This window comes from Anolis sagrei, chromosome X (genome assembly GCF_037176765.1).
Source record: "Anolis sagrei isolate rAnoSag1 chromosome X, rAnoSag1.mat, whole genome shotgun sequence".
NCBI classification, from domain to species: domain Eukaryota; kingdom Metazoa; phylum Chordata; class Lepidosauria; order Squamata; family Dactyloidae; genus Anolis; species Anolis sagrei.
Window position 1 is genome coordinate 83,623,043 of NC_090034.1, and position 18,788 is coordinate 83,641,830.

The 18,788-nt window shown below is 44.8% G+C and overlaps 1 protein-coding gene across 1 annotated transcript; it reads left to right on the forward strand.

Moving 5' to 3' along the window:
• Positions 1–7,675: 7,675 nt before the first annotated feature.
• ZBTB8A (zinc finger and BTB domain containing 8A) lies at positions 7,676–18,618 on the forward strand. The gene is made up of 4 exons (XM_060784123.2): positions 7,676–7,875; positions 11,388–12,365; positions 14,935–15,104; positions 17,966–18,618. Exons 2-4 carry the CDS (start codon positions 11,414–11,416, stop codon positions 18,290–18,292), a joined length of 1,449 nt encoding a protein of 482 aa, XP_060640106.2. The 5' UTR covers positions 7,676–7,875; positions 11,388–11,413; the 3' UTR covers positions 18,293–18,618.
• The last annotated feature ends 170 nt before the right edge of the window (positions 18,619–18,788 follow it).

An 18,788-nucleotide genomic window follows, 5' to 3' on the forward strand; every position in this document is an offset into this window, starting at 1 on the left:
CACAACAACCCAGTGGTTCCAGCCATGAAAGCCTACGACAATACAGGGATGTCATTGTTGCATGACATGAGTGATTATGATAAATGGTCATAGAAATCCAGTGGCAAATCCGTCTCTCAGCCTCAGGAGAAGACAATGGCAAACCCTTTAAGGATTAATCTTGCAAAACAACAACAGCAATCCCACTGGAACATCTTAGGGTCACCATTAATAGGAAATGATATCTGGGAACACGGCAATTAGTTTGACTGGGAAATATCCCTGGGGGAATGCTCATTAAGATACCAAAACAAGCAATTTGTTAAAAGTCAAAGTACAAAACTTTGAACATTTCTATACAATCACTTTGGTAATAATTAATACCTGCTACATAAATCTGGTGACTTGTGTTGAGAACATTATGCGCTCTGGCAGGGACAGTGGTCTTCTTACAGACCCATTTTCCAAAATGTTCCAAAACATTGCTATAAAAGAGATTATGATGGTTGTTATCATACCAATTTGTATGTCGCAAATTTGTTTATAAGGCAGACAGGGCTGAGCAAGAAGCAATAATCCTGGGTTTTTGGTTGTTTTTTTTTAAAAACACTCCATAATTAAGTAGCAAGACATTGAGATTTGTACATGGTACAAGAAATAGGTTTTGAAATCTGCCCGGTAATTGGGTCAGTTCTAAAAAGTGGTCCAAAGCAAATATTTGAAAGGGAAAGAGAGAAATAGCTTTCCAAAAGAGCTGGGTGCACAACATAAACAACAACAATAATAATTGATAATAATAACACTATGTAACAACATTTGAAAAATGTTCTGTTCCTGGTTTGAAAATATTATTTACTGTTTAATTGTGCTGTACTTACTTTGAAAGTAGTTGTTCTATTCCAGAAACTTAATTTTTGTGGCTACCACATGCTAGGTTGAGTTGGTTCAGACTTTATGACTGTTCTTAACCTGTGGGCCAGGGACCACCAGTGGGTCATGAGGACAAAAATCTGGTCTGCAAGCCTCCTTCCTCTAAATTAATTTAATTTAATTTCTTTATGCTCCTTTCACGCCACCTGCCACTCCTTCCCCATCACAATTTTCTGAATCAGCACCCCAAACCAATCTAAAGTTGACCAAAAAACTGATTCGTAACCCTTTTTGGACTAATGTTGGAGAGTGGTACCTGGTTAAAGTAGTCCCTGCTCAAAGTGGTCCCTGGTCAAAGTGGTCTCTGGTCAACTTGGTCCCTGGTCAAGTAGTCTGTGGTCAAAGTGGTCTCTGCTCAAAGTGGTACCTAGTAAAAAAAAGTTTGGGAACCACTGCTCTGTGAGATGTTCAAATGTGCTGCAGAATGATATCCTTCCTGCAAAAACAATTTTTGTTTTGCAATTTAAGAAACTTTCCCCCGTGTTTTTATGATAGAACCAAATAGGAAATGACATTATAACCCAGGAACAAAAAATGTGTTACATAGTGTAATCATTTTTGTTTGTCATGGTTTGAGTTGGGGCACAGCATAGTTGAAATGCATCATCATATAAACATTCAATGAAATGCATATATCAAAACCTATTTCTATAGAATATTGAAATACAACTTAACATTCACAAGGCTCTGAGATGAAAATGGATTCCCTACACTTTTGAGAATCAAAATGCTCATTGGCCAGCAAGATTAGAGGTATTATTTTGTCTCTTTTTGCAGGGCTTATCTTTATCTTTAGAGTACTGTGTTGTCACATTGCAAACTTTGTTGATGTCTATTGGGAAAGAAGTTGGCTTGTATGCTAAAACTGATCTTCTCCGAGTCTTAACTCATGTTTCATGCAATAGGTAGCCGTATGCGGAGGCATATTAGCAAAGGTACAAAGGTCTTGTAGATTGATCTGTGGGTTATGTTTAGAGGCTATTTCACTTGGTCTTAGGGGTTTCCTTGTGCTTCATTGTGAGTAGGGAATGATCTCTTTAACGTGTGTATGTAATTCTGGTGGGTTCCCATTCGGAGACAGCCAAAAGGAAGGAAGTGCTGTTTCCTTGACCTCTTTCTTCTGTCTTGCTTGTCACTTTTCCCTCATTGGATCCTGTGTTTCATTGTGGATAAATGCACTTTACTTTCTCGTTTCCGGCGGGTTGTTCCTGCAAAACGCTGTGATTCTCACTCAGTTCTATGACGTTTCCTTAAGAGAGAACCCTTCTTGATACCAAAGTCAAGGAAAGGGATGCTGTAGGTCCAGGAAAGATCCAAGGACACAGAATAGGCTTGACTTCCAAGGTTTCCTTGATAGGCATGAAACAACCTGAGTTTGGTATAGCTCATTTTGGAGAAGAAACCCCACTGTTTTTATGTTATTTATTTTTTTCATTTAAAAGACAGTTGACATTAACAGCATACAGTGCTACTTTGCAGAAAACCTGCTTGCAGTCTTCAGTTCGAAACAATACTTAATCTGGAATTCAATCCCACAGATTTTGGCAGACAGATTTCAAATGTGTGTAGGTTTTTAACTATGATATTTAAGAAAAGGTTTTTTTCCCTTTCGTTTCCCCTTCCTTCCTTCCTTCCTTCCTTCCTTCCTTCCTTCCTTCCTAGCTTCCTTTCTTTTTTGCAATAAACAGTAACTTTACAACTGGGTCCCTTTAATCCAATTTTGAGCAATGTAATGTTTTGGTTGGTTCCCTCTAAGACAGCGTTTCTCAACTGAGGATCGGGACCCCTGGGCGGGGTCACAAAGGGGTTTCAGAGGGGTCACCAAAGACCATCAGAAAACATATATTTCGGATGGTCTTAGGAACCACCTTGGCAGAGAAGGCTGCGGATCTCTCATCATGTCCTTCTCTTCCTTTTTGGAAACAGTCTGCAAATCCTCCCACCAAAAGCCCTCCTCTGTTGTGATTGGCCAGCTTCTCACGAAGGGGAGGGCTGTTTCTGAGACTCCAAGCAGGAAGGGGAGAGCAGACGTGACCGGCACATGGCAGCGTGGTGCGCATGTGCGGGCAAGGAAGAGCATGCAAGGCTGGAGGGAGGTTCTTGCCAGCGAGTCTCTTTAAGTTAGGGGTGTTCTGTGTGGGAAGTTTGGCCAAATTCTATCGCTGGTGGAGTTAAGAATGCTCTTTGACTGTAGGTGAACTATAAATCCCAGCAACTACAACTCCCTAATTATAAAATCAATCCTCCGCAAACTCCATCAATACTCAAATTTTGGGCGTTTTGGGTATTTGTGGCAAATGTGGTCCAGTGAATGAAAATACATCCTGCATATCAAATATTTACATTACAATTCATAACAGTAGCAAAATTATAGTTATGGAGTAGCAACAAAAATAATTTTATGGTTGGGGGTCACTGCAACATGAGGAACTGTATTAAGGGGTTACGGCATTAGGAAGGTTGAGAAACGCTACCTTAGCTTATCTTGAATGCTAAGCAGGCTCAGCCCTGGTTAGTGTTTGGATGGGAGACCGCCAAACAAGACCAAGCACTATATTTCAGAGGAAGTAACTGGCCAAATCACCTCTGAGCCTTCCTTCCCTACACATTTATTATGATATATAATAATAATATCCTAATATTTTGTAGGGTTTTCTACAAAAAAATAATCATAATAATGATAAAATAAGAGATTATTATAATATAATTCTCTCAAAACTCTGGTGCCAAAGTGCCACCGCTGCTGGCTTTAAATCCTGGTGTATTCCTCTTGGCTTATATCAAAGCAGAAGGAAATAAACCAAAGCTGAGAATCTCTAAAAGGCCGCTATTCTGCTCCAAGGGCAAAGGAGTCAAGGCAAAGTGCTTTTGTGACCCCCTCTGTTTCTCTGGTGGTGCGTTATTGCGTCTTGTTGGAACTGTACATGTACCATACACGTTTATATGGCTGTTGTCCGGTACTTTTATAGATGCAATGTGGAAAATAAAATAAGCGAATGAATATCAAGAAAACAATGGAACGAACGTCTTGTTTTCATACAGGAAAAAGAAAACACTGGTAAAGAAGAGAAAGCTGGCCAATACACCTTTTGGTGCCACCTTCCTGTTTCTGGATCTATTTGTGTAATGATCCCTTTGTGCACCAGCTGTGTTGCTATAGGCATGGCCAACTTTGGCCCTCCGGGTGTTTTGAATTTCAACTCCCACAATTCCTAACAGCCTCAGGCCCTTTCCTCAGGGCCATCTATTACTCACCATCTACCTATGATCACCCAGTCTAAGAAACTAGAACTGATGCTGTCTATGCAATGCAATTTTCTGAATCTGTGCTCCAAAGAACTCCAGGTATAGGCCTAAAACACCAAGACACTAAGATTGTTGTTGCTGGGCTGTTTGGACTGAAACTGCCAGAACAGTGGTTCCACTTCAACATTGGCGATAAGACCTGTTTGGCAGTGGAATATAATTCCTAAAGTGTGATAGTGCCTCCTGCTCTGGAGATGTTTAATCGGATACAGGATGGCCATCTGTTGGGAGAGATTGGATGGTGCTTTTCCTGCCTGGCAGAAGGGGGTTGGACTAGATGGGGTCTCCTCCAACTGTTAGGGAGTCTATGATACCTACCATACCCCATATGTATATATGTGCATGTATGTATGTCATATCTACCAACCTTGTTTAATATCTTTACTAACGATCAGCCACAACCGCCACTCACAAAGAGTTTTATATAAGCTGATGACCTTGGCCTAACAACAACTCAAGACTTTGAAACAGTTGAAATCCAACTTACTAATGCCTTGAAAGATCTCTCCAGCTACTTCAAAGATAACCACCTAACCCTGCCAAAACACAAGTATGTGCTTTCCATCTACGCAACCGTGAAGCCAACAGGAAATTGAAAGTCGCCTGGGAAGGTCAAGAACTTGAACATTGTTTCCATCCTAAATATCTCGGTGTCACCTTAGATCGAACACTAGCATATAGGAAACACTGCTTGAACACCAAGCACAAAGTATCTACATGCAATAACACCCTGCGGAAACTTACTGGCAGCACATGGGGTGCAGACCCAAAATTAATAAGAACATCAGTTCTAGCTTTGTCTTACTCAACTGCCGAGTATGCCTGCCCTGTTTGGCATAGGTCTGCTCATGCAAAGCAGGTGAACATAGCATTGAATGAAACATGCAGAATAATCACAGGGTGTCTTAAACCTACAAGTGTTGATAAACTCTACAAGGTAGCTGGTATTGCCCCCCCCCCCCCCCGATATGCGATGGGAAGTTGCTGCTAAATGTGAGAGAAATAAGGTTGAACACTGTGAAAGCCATCCACTACATGGCTACCACTCCTCTTGGCATCCCCCCAGCAACAGCAAGGGTATCCCTCTGGGCAGCTAAACCAGGAAATGCCAACTGGATAGCCCCCCACGAGGGTCTTCCTCCAGGGGCAAACCATGAATGGGCAACCTGGAAGTCCCTGAATAGACTCAGAAGCGGAGTGGGCAGATCAAAAGACAACCTGGCAAAATGGCACTACCTAAAAGAATCCCACACCTTGTGTGACTGTGGAGCAGAACAGACAACTCTGCATCTTTGTGCTTGCCCATTGTGCCCTGCCTCATGTACAGAGGAGGAATTGTTGGAGGCTACAGACAATGCCGTTGCCCGTTTTTGGTCAAAAGATATTTAGCCGCCTGCACACCTTCTATTTTTATCAGTTTTATATTAATTTATGCAATGCTTTTGATATGAAATAAAAAAAATCTACCAACCTATCTATCTCAATGATAGCTATGGCTGAATGGCCATCTGTCAAGAAGGCTTTGATTGTGCTTTTCCTGACTGGCAAAAGGGTGTTGGACTGGATGGCCCTTGGGGTCTCCTCCAACTCTAGGATTTAATGATACCGAACATATATATCTCTCAATCATATCTATGACTGAATGGCCTTCTGTCAGGAGGGCTTGGATTGTGTCCTCCTTCCTGGCAGAAGTGGGTTGGACTGGATGGCCCTTTGAATCTCTTCCAACTCTAGGATTCTATGATATACCTATCATACATAAATACCTTCATCTATCTATTTCAATCATATCTATGGCTGGATGGCCATCTGTCAGGAATGCTTTGATTGTGTCTCTGTGTGGCAGAAGTGGGTTGGACTGGATGGTCTATGGGCTTTCATCCAACTCTTAAAATTCTGATATACCTACCATGGATCTCTCTCAATCATATCTACCTCCTTATCTCAATTACATATATGGCTGGGTGGCCATCTGTCGGGAGGGCTTTGATGGTGCATCTCCTGCCTAGCTGAAGCAGGTTGAACTGGATGGCCCTTCCATCTGAATTATTCTATATGAATACATTCAAGCATATCTACCAACCTATCTATCTCAATCATATCTATGGCTGGATGGCCATCTGTCGGGAGGGCTTTGACGGTGCTTCTCCTGCCTGGCAAAAGCAGTTTGGACTGGATGGCCCTTCCAGCTCAATTATCCTATGATATGATTACCATATATAAATACCTTCAACCCTATGATATACCTGCCATACAGAAATACCTCCAACCACATCTACCAACCTATCTATTCCTATCATATTTATGGCTGGATGGCCATCTGTCGGGAGGGCTTTGATGGTGCTCCTCCTGCCTAGCTGAAGCAGGTTGGCCTGGATGGCCCTCCATCCGAATTATTCTATATGAACACCTTCAAGCATATCTACCAACCCATCTATCTCAATCATATCTATGGCTGGATGGCCATCTGTCGGGAGGGCTTTGATGGTGCTTCTCCTGCCTAGCTGAAGCAGGGTGGACTGGATGGCCCTTCCATCTGAATTATTCTGCATAAATACCTTCAAGCATATCTATCAACCTATCTATCTCAATCATATCTATGGCTGGATGACCATCTGTCGGGAGGGCTTTGATGGTGCTTCTCCTGCCTAGCTGAAGCAGGGTGGACTGGATGGCCCTTCCATCTGAATTATTCTACATAAATACCTTCAAGCATATCTATCTCAATCATATCTATGGCTGGATGGCCATCTGTCGGGAGGGCTTTGATGGTGCTTCTCCTGCCTAGCTGAAGCAGGGTGGACTGGATGGCCCTTCCATCTGAATTATTCTACATAAATACCTTCAAGCATATCTATCTCAATCATATCTATGGCTGGATGGCCATCTGTCGGGAGGGCTTTGATGGTGCTTCTCCTGCCTAGCTGAAGCAGGGTGGACTGGATGGCCCTTCCATCTGAATTATTCTACATAAATACCTTCAAGCATATCTATCTCAATCATATCTATGGCTGGATGGCCATCTGTCGGGAGGGCTTTGTTGGTGCATCTCCTGTCTAGCTGAATCAAGTTGGACTGGATAGCCCTCCATCTGAATTATTCTATTTGAATGCCTTCAAGCGTATCTACCAACCTATCTATCTCAATCATATCTATGGCTGGATGGCCATCTGTCGGGAGGGCTTTGGTTGTGTTTCTCCTGCCTGGCAGGAGGGGATGGGACTGGATGGCCTCTGGGCGGGGTTCCTTCCGACTCAGGCTGAATCCAGGTTGCCTGCTTTAGCATTGGATTCTCGCCTCTATCCATGCACTGGAGCCAGAATCGGGATGCGATGGCCGTGTAGACGGGGCCTGAGGGGGAGCCTTGCAAAGGGAGAGGGGCGGAGGAGCCTGCGGAGCCTGGAAGGGCGCAGCGCCCGCCTCCCTGGCTCCCTCCCTCCCCCGCCCCCTCCTTGCGCCTTGCCCCTTTAACTGTGTCCCCGGGGCGCCTCTCTCTCTTTTCCGCCCTCCGACGCCCACGTCATCATCATCCCCAGCAGCAGAAGCAGCAGCGGCAGCAGCGGCAGGCTCAGCCTTTTGTTTCCCGCCGCCGGGCTGCTTGCTCCCTCCTCCTCCTCCGCCCGCAGCGCCCTCCGCCCAGGCGCCGACTCCCGCAGGACGGTGAGCGGGCCCGCCGAGGACGCCCCGGGGGCCCCGACGAGGGCAGAGCCGGGGAAGAAGGCGGCGGGAGGGAGGGAGGGAGGGCGCGCGGGCGGGCTGAAGGGCGGGTGAGCGGCCTCCAGGGCGGCGCAGGCGGAGGGCACCCCAGGGATGGAGGGACAGAGGGAAAGAGGGCGAGCGAGCGGGGACTCCCTCCTTCCCTCCCTCCTTTCCTTCCTTCCCGGGGTCCCTGGCGGGAGTCCCTTGGAACCGCCGGTGCGGAGCGAGTGGCCCGTGATGGGAGGAGGCGGGGCGGGGCTGAGGCTCCCTTGGCGCCCTGCCTCCCTTCTTCCTCTTCTCCTTCCTCCCTCCCTCTCGTCATTCTTTCGTTCCTCCTCCCATCCTTTCATTCCTTCTTCCTTTCTTCCCTTCCTCCTCCTCCTCCCTTCCTTATTTCCTTCCTCCTTTCCGTCCTCCTTTCCTTCCTTCTTTTTCTCCTGCTTTTTTTTCTTTCCTTCTTCCCTCCCTCCTATCTTCCTTCCTTCCTTCCCTCCTTCCCTCCCTCCCTCCCTCCTTCCTTCCTTCTTCTCTTCCTCTTTTTTCTTTCTTTCCTTCTTTCCTCCCCCCTCCCTTCTTTCATTTCTTCCCCGCTCCCTCTCTTCATTCTTTCCTTCCTCCCTCCCATCCTTCTTTCACTCCTTCTTTCCTTCCTCCTTTCCATCCTTTCATTCCTCCCTTTCCTCGTCTGCTTCTCCTATCTTTTTCTTTCCTTCCTTTCTCCCCCTTCCTTCCTTCCTTCCTTCCTTCTCTTCCTCTTTTTTCTTTTCTTCTTTCCTCCCTCCTTTCTTTTTTCTTCCCTCCCTCCTATCTTCCTACCCTCCCTCCCCCTTCCTTCCTTCCTTCTGCTCTTCCTCTTTTTTTCCTTCCTTCCTTCTTTTCTCCCTCCCTTCTTTCATTTCTTCCTCCCTTCCTCTCTTCATTCTTTCCTCCCTCCCTCCCATCCTTCTTTCACACCTTCTTTCTTTCTTCGCTTACTACTTCTTCTCCTGCCCTTTTTCTTTCTTTCTTTCCTTCCTTCTTTCCTTCCTCCCTTCACTCATCTGCTTCTCCTATCTTCTTTCTTTCCTTCCTTCCTTTCTCTTCCTTCCTTCCTCTCTTCCTCTTTTTTCTTTTCTTCTTCCCTCTCTTCATTCTTTCCTCCCTCCCTCCCTTCCACTCTTCTTTCCTTCCTCTTTTCTATCCTTAAATTCCCCCTTTCCTTCTTTCCTTCCTTCTTCCCTCCCTTCCTTCTTTCTTTCCTTCCTTCCTCCCTTCCATCCTTCTTTCATCCCTCCCTCCCTACATTCTTTCCTTCCTCCTATCCATCCTTCTTTCATTCCTTCCTTCTCCTCCTTCTCCTTTTTCTTTCCTCCCTCCTCCCTTTTTCCTCCCTCTCTTCCTTTTTCTTCTCCCCTTCCTTCCTTTTTTCCATCCTTCCTCCCTCCTTTCCATCCTTCTTTCATCCCTCCCTTCCTCCTTTCCATCCTTCTTTCGTTCGTTCCTTCTTTCGTTCCTCCCTCCCTTCTTCTGCCTTTTTTCTTTCCTTCGTCCCTTCCATCCTCCCTCCCTCCATTCTTTCATTCCTCTCTCTTTCTCCCTTCTTTTCTTCCTTCCTTCCTCTTTTCCATCCTTCTTTCCTCCCTCCCTCCCTTCTACTTCTTCTCCTGCCTTATTCCTTCCTTCCTTCCTTCTTTCTTTCCTTCTTTCCTTTCTACTTTTCCATTCTTCATTAATTCCTTCATTCTTTCCTTCCTCCTCCTCCTCCTCTTTTTCTTTTTTCCTTCCTCCTTTCCTTCTTTCCTTCCTCCTTTCCATTCTTCTTTCATTCCTTCTCCTCCTCCTCTATTTTTTCCTCCCTCCCACCCATACTTCCTTCCTTCCTCTCTCCCTCCCTTCATTTTTTCCTTCCTCTCTTCTGTCCTTTCCTTCCTTCTTTCTTTCTTTTCTTCCTTCTTTATCTTCTCCCTCCCTCCCTTCCTTCTTTTCTTCCTCATCTCCTTTCTGCTGCACTGACATGCACTGGCCGTTTTCCCAATCTCTGTGGTGGATTTAGAAATCCCATTCATCCCTAGCTAATTTGACCAGCAAACATCGTCAGGGAAGCTGACGTGTGAAAGGAGATGGAAGGAGAAAAAGTCACCCATTTCTTTTGGGTGAAATAAGACATGCCAGATGGGAATGGTCACACCACTCTGTTGATCTGAAGCCCAGATGACTGCTTCCAATTTAATTTTAAATTTATTTACAGTTTTTATATTCCGTCTTTCTCACCCCAAAGGTTCTGGTCAGTCACTGCCAAGCAGAGGGTTCATATGTCTATCCCAAATTGTGGCATCGGGACGAATAGTTGGCTGGCTCCACATGTACTGTATGGAGACCTCAGCCCAGCTCTTTTCGGGCCCAGTTTGGCCCCTGCTTCTCCATAAGAACGATTGAGATCCCAGCCTGCCAATCACAGATCACATGCCCAAATCCTTTCCCATCTCTCTCTTTGTATTGCTGTCTTAAACAAAGAAAGAAAAACCCCATATTTGGAATTTTAATAGTAATTGTATTACCAACCCCTCCTATTATTGTAGTCTAACAACAACAACAACAACAAAGACTCTGGCACAAGCCAGTAAAGGTGGGCCCAGTGATGATCAGCACACTGGGTGCCGTACCTAAAGACCTTGGCCTGCACTTAAACACAATTGGCGTTGACAAAATTACCATCTGTCAGCTGCAAAAGACCACCCTACTGGGATCAGCATGTATTATTCGCCAATACATCACACAGTCCTAGACAATTGGGAAGTGTCCAACGTGTGATCCAATACAACAGCCAGCAGAGTGACCTGGTTTGCTATGTACTAATCTTGTTGTGTTTCAAGTAATAATGACAACAATAATAAATGCATTACCCACTTCTCATTATTTAGTTTAATAATAATAATAATAATAATAATAATGATAATAATAATTATTATTATAAATATATTTCCTGTCTCTCTTTATCTAGTCAATGCTATGCAATGCTGGGATTTGTAGTTTGGTGAGGAACTAGCATTTTTTGGCAGAGAAGGCTCAGGCCTTGTCAAACTACACCCCCCACGATGCCATACTATTGAACTAAAGCAGTTGAAGTGGATTCATTCTACAGCAGTGATGCATTCCAAGGTTTTCCTTTCCATTGCTGGAAGCTTTGGAGTTCTAACACTTTTGTGTGTAAAGAAGGAATTCTAGGCAGGCAGGAACTTGGCCAAATGACAAAGAGGGCACATTTTGATGCTGCGCACTACATTTGCCAGCAAATACTTCTTTGTGTATCAGGGTTTTGAAACTTGAGGTGCACATGAGATCTGATGGTGCATGAGACTCAAGTCAATACAGTAGGTTCAGCTCCTGAGACAATTCATATATTGGTGCTGGGCTTTTGAAACTTGAGGTGCACATGAGATTCAACGACGCATAAGACTAGTCAATATGGGTGCTATTTCTTCCTTTTTTTGCAGAGGAAGGAAGCCTGCCGCGGTCGAGGATGGAGATCTCTTCTCATCAGTTCCACCTCCTGCAGCAGTTGGATGAGCAGCGCAGGCAGGACCTCTTCTGCGACTGCAGCATTGTGGTGGAAGGCAAGGTCTTCAAGGCCCACCGGAATGTGCTCTTTGCCAGCAGTGGCTACTTCAAGATGCTCCTCTCGCAGTCCTCGAAAGAGAGCGGCCAGCCCTCCACGGCCACCTTCCAAGCCTTTGCCCCGGAAACCTTTTCGGTCATCCTGGACTTTGTGTATTCAGGGAAGCTCTCTCTCACGGGGCAGAACGTCATCGAGGTAATGTCGGCTGCCAGCTTCCTGCAGATGACAGATGTCATCAGTGTGTGCAAGACCTTCATCAAGTCCTCCCTGGACATCAGCGAGAAGGAAAAGGACCGCTACTTCAGCCTGTCAGACAAAGAGGCGGTGAACTCGAATGGTGTGGAGCGTTTGTGTTTGTATGGTGGCAGTGGCGGCGGGTGGCGAGCAGAGGGCAGCCCTCCTCCGTCTCATCTGAGCCCGGAGCAAGGGACTTGTGCCGCCGGTGGGAATTCCTGGACCAGTTTCAGTTATTACCCGCCCTCTCAAAGGAACGCTCAGCCACTCTCCAAACACGACCAAAGGCCTGACTCTGTGAAGAAAAGCAGTCGGCATTCGGGACTGACGCAGCCCCCCGATGCCCCTCACTACAAGTCGAGCAAGATGGAAGACCGAGCTACAGAACCCACCAGCCACCCTTCTCCATCGGAAGATGACCTCCAGATCGATTCAGAGGGGGATTCTGGCCCGGCCGGCTACCAATACAGCCAAGGGTCTGATGGCACCCCAAGGGGCTTGGCGGTGGCCCCACAAGAACTGGACCCTCCACATTCCACCAGCAAATCAAAACCGTCCAAAGGGGATGAGCCCTACAATAGCATGTCCTCCATGTTGGGTGTCATGGGGAACTGGGCAGATGGTAAGGACACGTGTTTTGTGTTTATTCCCACATCTTTATTTATTTATTTTACACCATATTTATTTATTTATTTATTTCCTATGTTTGTGCCCCGCCCTTCCCCCCCCCCCCCCAAGGGGGACTCAGAGCGGCCTAACAAAAGCATCATACACTTTGTTAAACACATTTTGGAATAAAATAGACTATGACATCTCTGGGTCATTTTGTTCGAATTTAACAAAGCGCTCCTCCTACCTAATCAAATCCTTCATATACACTTTTAAGACTTCTTTGTTAAACTCAACAAAGTCCCCAAAGTGCTTTGAGCAATAGTAGTAATAATCATAATAATAATCAAATAATCATAATCATATTTTTCCCACCTCTCCTTGCGGCTCGAAGCACAGAATTAAAACAGATCAAACACATTCATACTTGGAACCACAGAGGAAGGACCCAAGGGCCATCCAGTCAAACCTACTTCTGCCAGGTAAAAAACAATCAAAGCCCTCCCAACGGATAGCCATCTAGCTTCATATTTATTATTTATTTACTACATTTATGTACCGCTTTTCTCCCCCCCACCCCACTGAGGGAACTCAAAGCGGTTTCCAAAATCATAAAGGCAAAATTCAGTGCCGTACATACATGTGAACACCAAAACATAATAGCTAGACAATAACATATAATTATAAATTAAAACCATAACCATATTAAAACATAACACATAACATTTGGCCATAAAACATAAAAATTAAATCATAAAACATAAAAATTAAAACAACACGATTTAAAAACAGTTATAGACATTACTGTGTTCATGGAAAAATGGGGCCATGGAATCATAAAATTGGATGGTACCCTCAAAGGCCATCCAGTCCAACGCCCTTCTGCTATGGAGGAAGACAAAATCAAAGCCCTCTCGATAGATGACCATCCAGCCTCTTGCTTAAGAATCTCCAGAGAAGGAGACTCCATCAGATTTCAAGCAGAACCATACTCTTCTATTGAGCAGGTTTTATGATCAGGAAGTCCTTCCTAATTTTAGGTGGAATCTTTTTTCCTGCAACTTGAATTCATGTCTCTATTATATCCTAATCTATGGAGCTGTAGAAAACAAGCTCCCCCCCCCCTCTGTGTACATCATTTACAGGATTTAAATGTGGCTCTCATGTCCCTTTCCAAGCTTCTCTTCTCCAAACTAAACATATCATTCCTTAGAGTGATTAATGGTTTCCAGAATTTTGGTCACTTTCCCTGGTCCCCTTATATTTATCTGTTTATCCTATCTATCATGTCTGTCTGTCTGTCTGTCTGTCTCTCTCTCTCTCTCTACCATGTCTACCTACCTACTTACCATATCTATCTATCTATCTAGCTGTCTATCTAGCTATCTATCGTAGTTATCCATGTACCATATCTTTCTACTTACCTACCATATCCATGTATCTATCCATGTACCATATCTATCTATCTATCTATCTATCTACCTACTGACCTACCTACCATATCCATCTATTGAACTATCTTCCTACCTACCTACCTAATGTATCTATCTATGTCCCGTATCTACCTACCTACCATATCTATCTACCATATATGTGTCTATCTACCATATATGTGTCTGTGTCTATCTACTATATCTTAATTATCTACCATATCTGTCTATCTAATCTATCTATCTACCTACTGACCTACCTATCATATCCATCTATCGAACTATCTATCTACCTACCTACCTACTATATCTATCCATGTCCCGTATCTACCTACCTACCTACCATATCAATCTACCATATATGTGTCTGTGTCTATCTACTATATCTTAATTATCTACCATGGCTGTCTGTCTACTCTATCTATTTTTGTACCATGTCTGTCTGTCTGTCTACAATATCCATATCCATCTATCCATCCATCCATCCATGTACCATATCTGTCTATCTATCTTATCTATCTACCCACCTACCCTATCTGTCTGTCTGTTTATCTATCTATCTATCTATCTACAATATATGTCTGCCTATCTACTATATCTTAACTATCTACCATATCTGTCTGTCGATCTGTCTCTACTCTACTCTACTCTACTCTACTCTACTCTACTCTACTATCTATCTATCTATCTATCTATCTATCTATCTGCCATATCTACGTTTAGTTTAATTTGTTGATGTTAGGTTCTAATGTTGTTTTCATATGTGGGCATTTTTTTTGCTATAATATTGGCACTTATTTGCTTTATGGAGGCATTGAATGTTTGCCGTTGTATGTTGGAATCTGCCTTGAGTCCCTTGGGGAGATAGGGTGGAATATAAATAAAGTTTTATTATGATTATGATTTCTATCACCGTGTCCATCTCCTCCTTGAATGTTATTGGGTCATTACAGGTGAGACGGTCTGAACAAAGCAGAAGAAGAGAGTGGGGCTAGGACTTAATTGCAGTGTTGCTTGCATGCTCATGTACAGTGTTTACATCCTTGGAAGAAGCAAATGTATGTATGCGGATACGGAGCGGTGCTAGACGTGTTACAGGTTCCCCCCCCCTTTTAGGATTTTAACAAGCCTTACTTTCTCTCCCCCTTGTAGAGGATCTGCCCCGGACGCGCTTCAAGTGCCCCTTCTGCACGCACGTGGTGAAACGGAAAGCGGATCTGAAGCGCCACTTGCGCTGCCACACAGGAGAGCGGCCCTACCCCTGCGAGGCCTGCGGGAAACGCTTCAGCCGCCTGGACCACCTCACCAGCCATTTCCGAACGGTGCGCCCTTTGAAACAGGCATGCCTTGCCTCCGGATGGGATGCGCTTACCTGGCAGCAGTCTGTTCTTATAAAGCTGGCTTTAATCTGAATCTCCATCCCATTCTCCCCAAGGAGGCCCATTTCTTACACGTCTCAAAAGTTAACCTCAAAGGGGCACAACCCAACTTCACATTGAGGTCTCTTACTGTTGGACGAGTTCGCCCCCATTTGCATTGACCATTTAACACAGCTTCAAACTGCAGCAGCCAGACAACTAAAATCTGGGGAGCGGGGTGAGCTCTTATCTGTCAGCTCCAGTTTCTTATGCATGGACATGAGAGAAGCCTCCTACAGGATGGTAAAACATCCAGGCATCTCCTGGGCAACGTCCTTGCAGAAGGCCAATTCTCTCACACCAGAAGTGACTTGCAGTTTCTCAAGTCGCTTCTGACACAAAAAAAAAATCAGACACATACACACACTCATATAAGCTCCTGCAAATCTAAAATGCACCTTAAATACCTATGTCGTATTACTCAATTGCTCAAAGTGGATAGTTTTTAGGGATACTTATATTGGGGGGGGGGTGTCTTAGAAGGAATCCCATTCTTCCCATAGTAGTCTTCTTAACGTGAAGTTTGTTGGAAGCTTCTGTTGGAAATATGTTGTTTTCCCCTTTGGTCCCCCCTCATTGAATCATAGAATAATAGTGTTGGAAGAGTCCCCAAGGGTCATCTAGTCCAACCCTGTTTTTCCATGCAGGAAAAGCACAATTAAAACACCCCCAACAGATGGTCATTCAGCCTCTGTTCAAAAACCTCCAAGGAAGGAGCTTTCACTAGATTCCGAGGCAGAGAGCTCCACGGTTGACCAGTTCTCCTTACAGTCAGGAAGTTCTTCCTAATGTTTAGGTGGCATCTCCTTCCCTGTTATTTGAACCCATGGCTCCATTGAGTCCCAGTCTACAGGGCAGCAGAAAACAAGTCTGATCCCTCTTCCTTATGGCATCCTTATTGGACGAGCAGGCTTATTAACAAAAGACCCTCCTCATAAATGTAAAAGCAGAGTAACTTAGCAGCAGCAGGAGCCCAAAGTGATAAAAAGAACAAAAACACATAGAGGAATGTTATCTCTTCCATAGGAGGCTTTTCTTTGTATTAAAATAATATAGTTGCACTGTTTACAATAACAAGGTTTCCACAACACAAATAAAGTACCTTATACTTCCTTCTTTGCTTCCATGCTGGGCTTCTTCCTCATGCAGATAAACATCTTCACTCTCACAGAGCCTCCTCTCGCACCGAAATTACACAGAAGCTTCACATAGTAGCTTTATGCATAGCTTTACACACATGGCCTTTAACCTGGATCTTCTTTCACCAAAGCTGCTCCCACATGGAGGTTTACCTCACTCTTCTCAGGACACTAGCTGTGGCCCACTAACTCTAACAGGCTTCGGCCTGCTCACTCCTCAGACCAACACTAACTTTGGTCCACTAACTGTAACAGACTTTAGCGTACTTGCTCTCCTCAGGATGACAGTATATTTGGCCCATTAACTCTTAACAGGCTTCGACTTACTCACTCTCCTCAGGACGACACTAGCTTTGGCCCACTGACTCCAACAGGCTTTGGCCTACTCCTCAGGACAACACTAGCTTTGGCCCACTGACTCCAACAGGCTTCGGCCTACTCACTCCTCAGAACAACACTAGCTTTGGCCCACTGACTCCTACAGGCTTCGGCCTACTCACTCCTCAGAACAACACTAGTTTTGGCCCACTGACTACAACAGGCTTCAGCCTACTCACTCCTCAGGACAACACTAGCTTTGGCCTAACTGACTCTTATCAGGCTTCGGCCTATTCACTCTCCTCAGGACAACACTAGCTTTGACCCACTAACTGTAATATGCTTCGGCCTACTCACTCTCTTCAGGATGACACTTGCCTTGGCCCACTGACTCAAACAGGCTTTGGCTACTCACTCCTCAGGACAACATGAACTTTGGCCCACTAACTGTAACAGGCTTTGGTGTACTCACTCTCCTCAGGATGACAGTAGATTTGGCCCACTAACTCTAACAGGCTTCGGCCTACTCATTCTCAGGATGACACTAGCTTTGGCCCACTAACTCTAACAGGCTTCGGCCTACTCTCTTCAGGATGACACTTGCTTTGACCCACTGACTCAAACAGACTTTAGCCTACTCATTCCTCAGGACAACACCAACTTTGGCCCACTAACTGTAACAGGCTTTGGCGTACTCACTCTCCTCAGGATGACAGTAGCTTTGGCCCACTGACTCTTAACTGGCTTTGGCCTCCTAACTCTTTCTGTGCTTTACTCATACTTTTGTAATAAAAAATACCCAGTTGATTTTTAATATTTCTGACAGTCTTTTCAAATATTTAAACATGTCTCCTCTCAACTTTCTCTTCTGGAGGCTAAACAGACACAGCTCTTTAAGCCGTTCCTCAAAGGGATTAATGCTTTCCAGACCTTTGATCCTTTTAGTTACCCTCCTCTGGACCCCTTCCATCTTAGAGCCAATCTCTTGAATTGTAGGGCCCAGAATTGGACACTGGGCTGTTATTCTAGGTGAGAAGGTCTGACCAAAGCAGAATAGAGGGGCACCATGACTTCTCTTGATCTGGACACTAGACTCTTTTTGATGTAGCCCAAAATCCCATTGGCTTTTTCAGCTGCTGCATTACATTGTTGGCTCGTGTTCAGCTTGTTGTCTACACAGATTCCAAGGTCTCTTTCACATGTAACATTCATGTCAAGCCAAGCATCCCCTGTCCTGTATCTGTGTAGGTGAAGTATCCTACACTTCTCCTTGTTGAAATTCATTGATCTCCTTCCATTTCTCCGCAGATCCATCAGGCCTGCAAGCCCATCTGCCGGAAGTGCAAGCGGCACGTGACGGAGATGACTGGGCAGGTGGTCCAGGATGGGACGCGGCGCTACAGGCTGTGCAACGAGTGCCTCTCCGAAGCCGGGATCGACAGCATCCGCATCGACTTGAACACGGAGCCTCCACCAGAGTTCCCTCTGGAAGAGGACAAGGACTCAAGCTGGAATTATGGCGAGGACAACAAATCTGACGTGGAAATCGTCGAGGACAGCTCCACCGACTTGGTCATCCAGCAAGTGGATGACAGCGAGGACGATGAGAAAGACGTGAAGCCAAACGTCAGGTAGTCCGGAACGGACTGCATGTGGAGAACCCCCCTTTTTTTGGTCCATTCCTTTGTCTTGACCGTTCGACTCCCAACCGGCCTGCAGTTAAACATACCATCCGTTCTCTTCTATGACTTGCATGCATTTATGGACAGAGCGTTGTATGACTTTTTTGCATTTACTCCCAAGTCTTGCGATTACGTCCATCCTGAGATGGCATCCTGTATGAACGGTTTTATTTGCCGTTCAGCGACAATGATCACTTTTTGATAGTATTCAACGGATCTCTTCTCAATCCTTTTTTTCCAATGTTGAGGAGTGCTTCGAAATAAAAGTTCACAACTTCATTGTAAGTTACTCTATTACAACTCATGGAGGCGTGGAAGTTTTCATTAAATATGTGATATTTCAATATACATGCAATCGAATGTACTGGGATCCCATAAAGAAAGCCCCATTAGGGTTTATTAGTTTTTTTCCTAGCATAGCAGTGTTAGAAGCTCTGACAATTTGGGTA

Excerpts from the sequence above, each read along its gene's own strand:
- ZBTB8A (XM_060784123.2), top strand. The coding sequence starts at position 11,414 with ATGGAGATCTCTTCTCATCAGTTCCACCTCCTGCAGCAGTTGGATGAG. Across the intron at positions 12,366-14,934 it reads CATGGGGAACTGGGCAGATG|AGGATCTGCCCCGGACGCGC; the intron begins GTAAGGACACGT and ends TCCCCCTTGTAG. Across the intron at positions 15,105-17,965 it reads TCACCAGCCATTTCCGAACG|ATCCATCAGGCCTGCAAGCC; the intron begins GTGCGCCCTTTG and ends ATTTCTCCGCAG.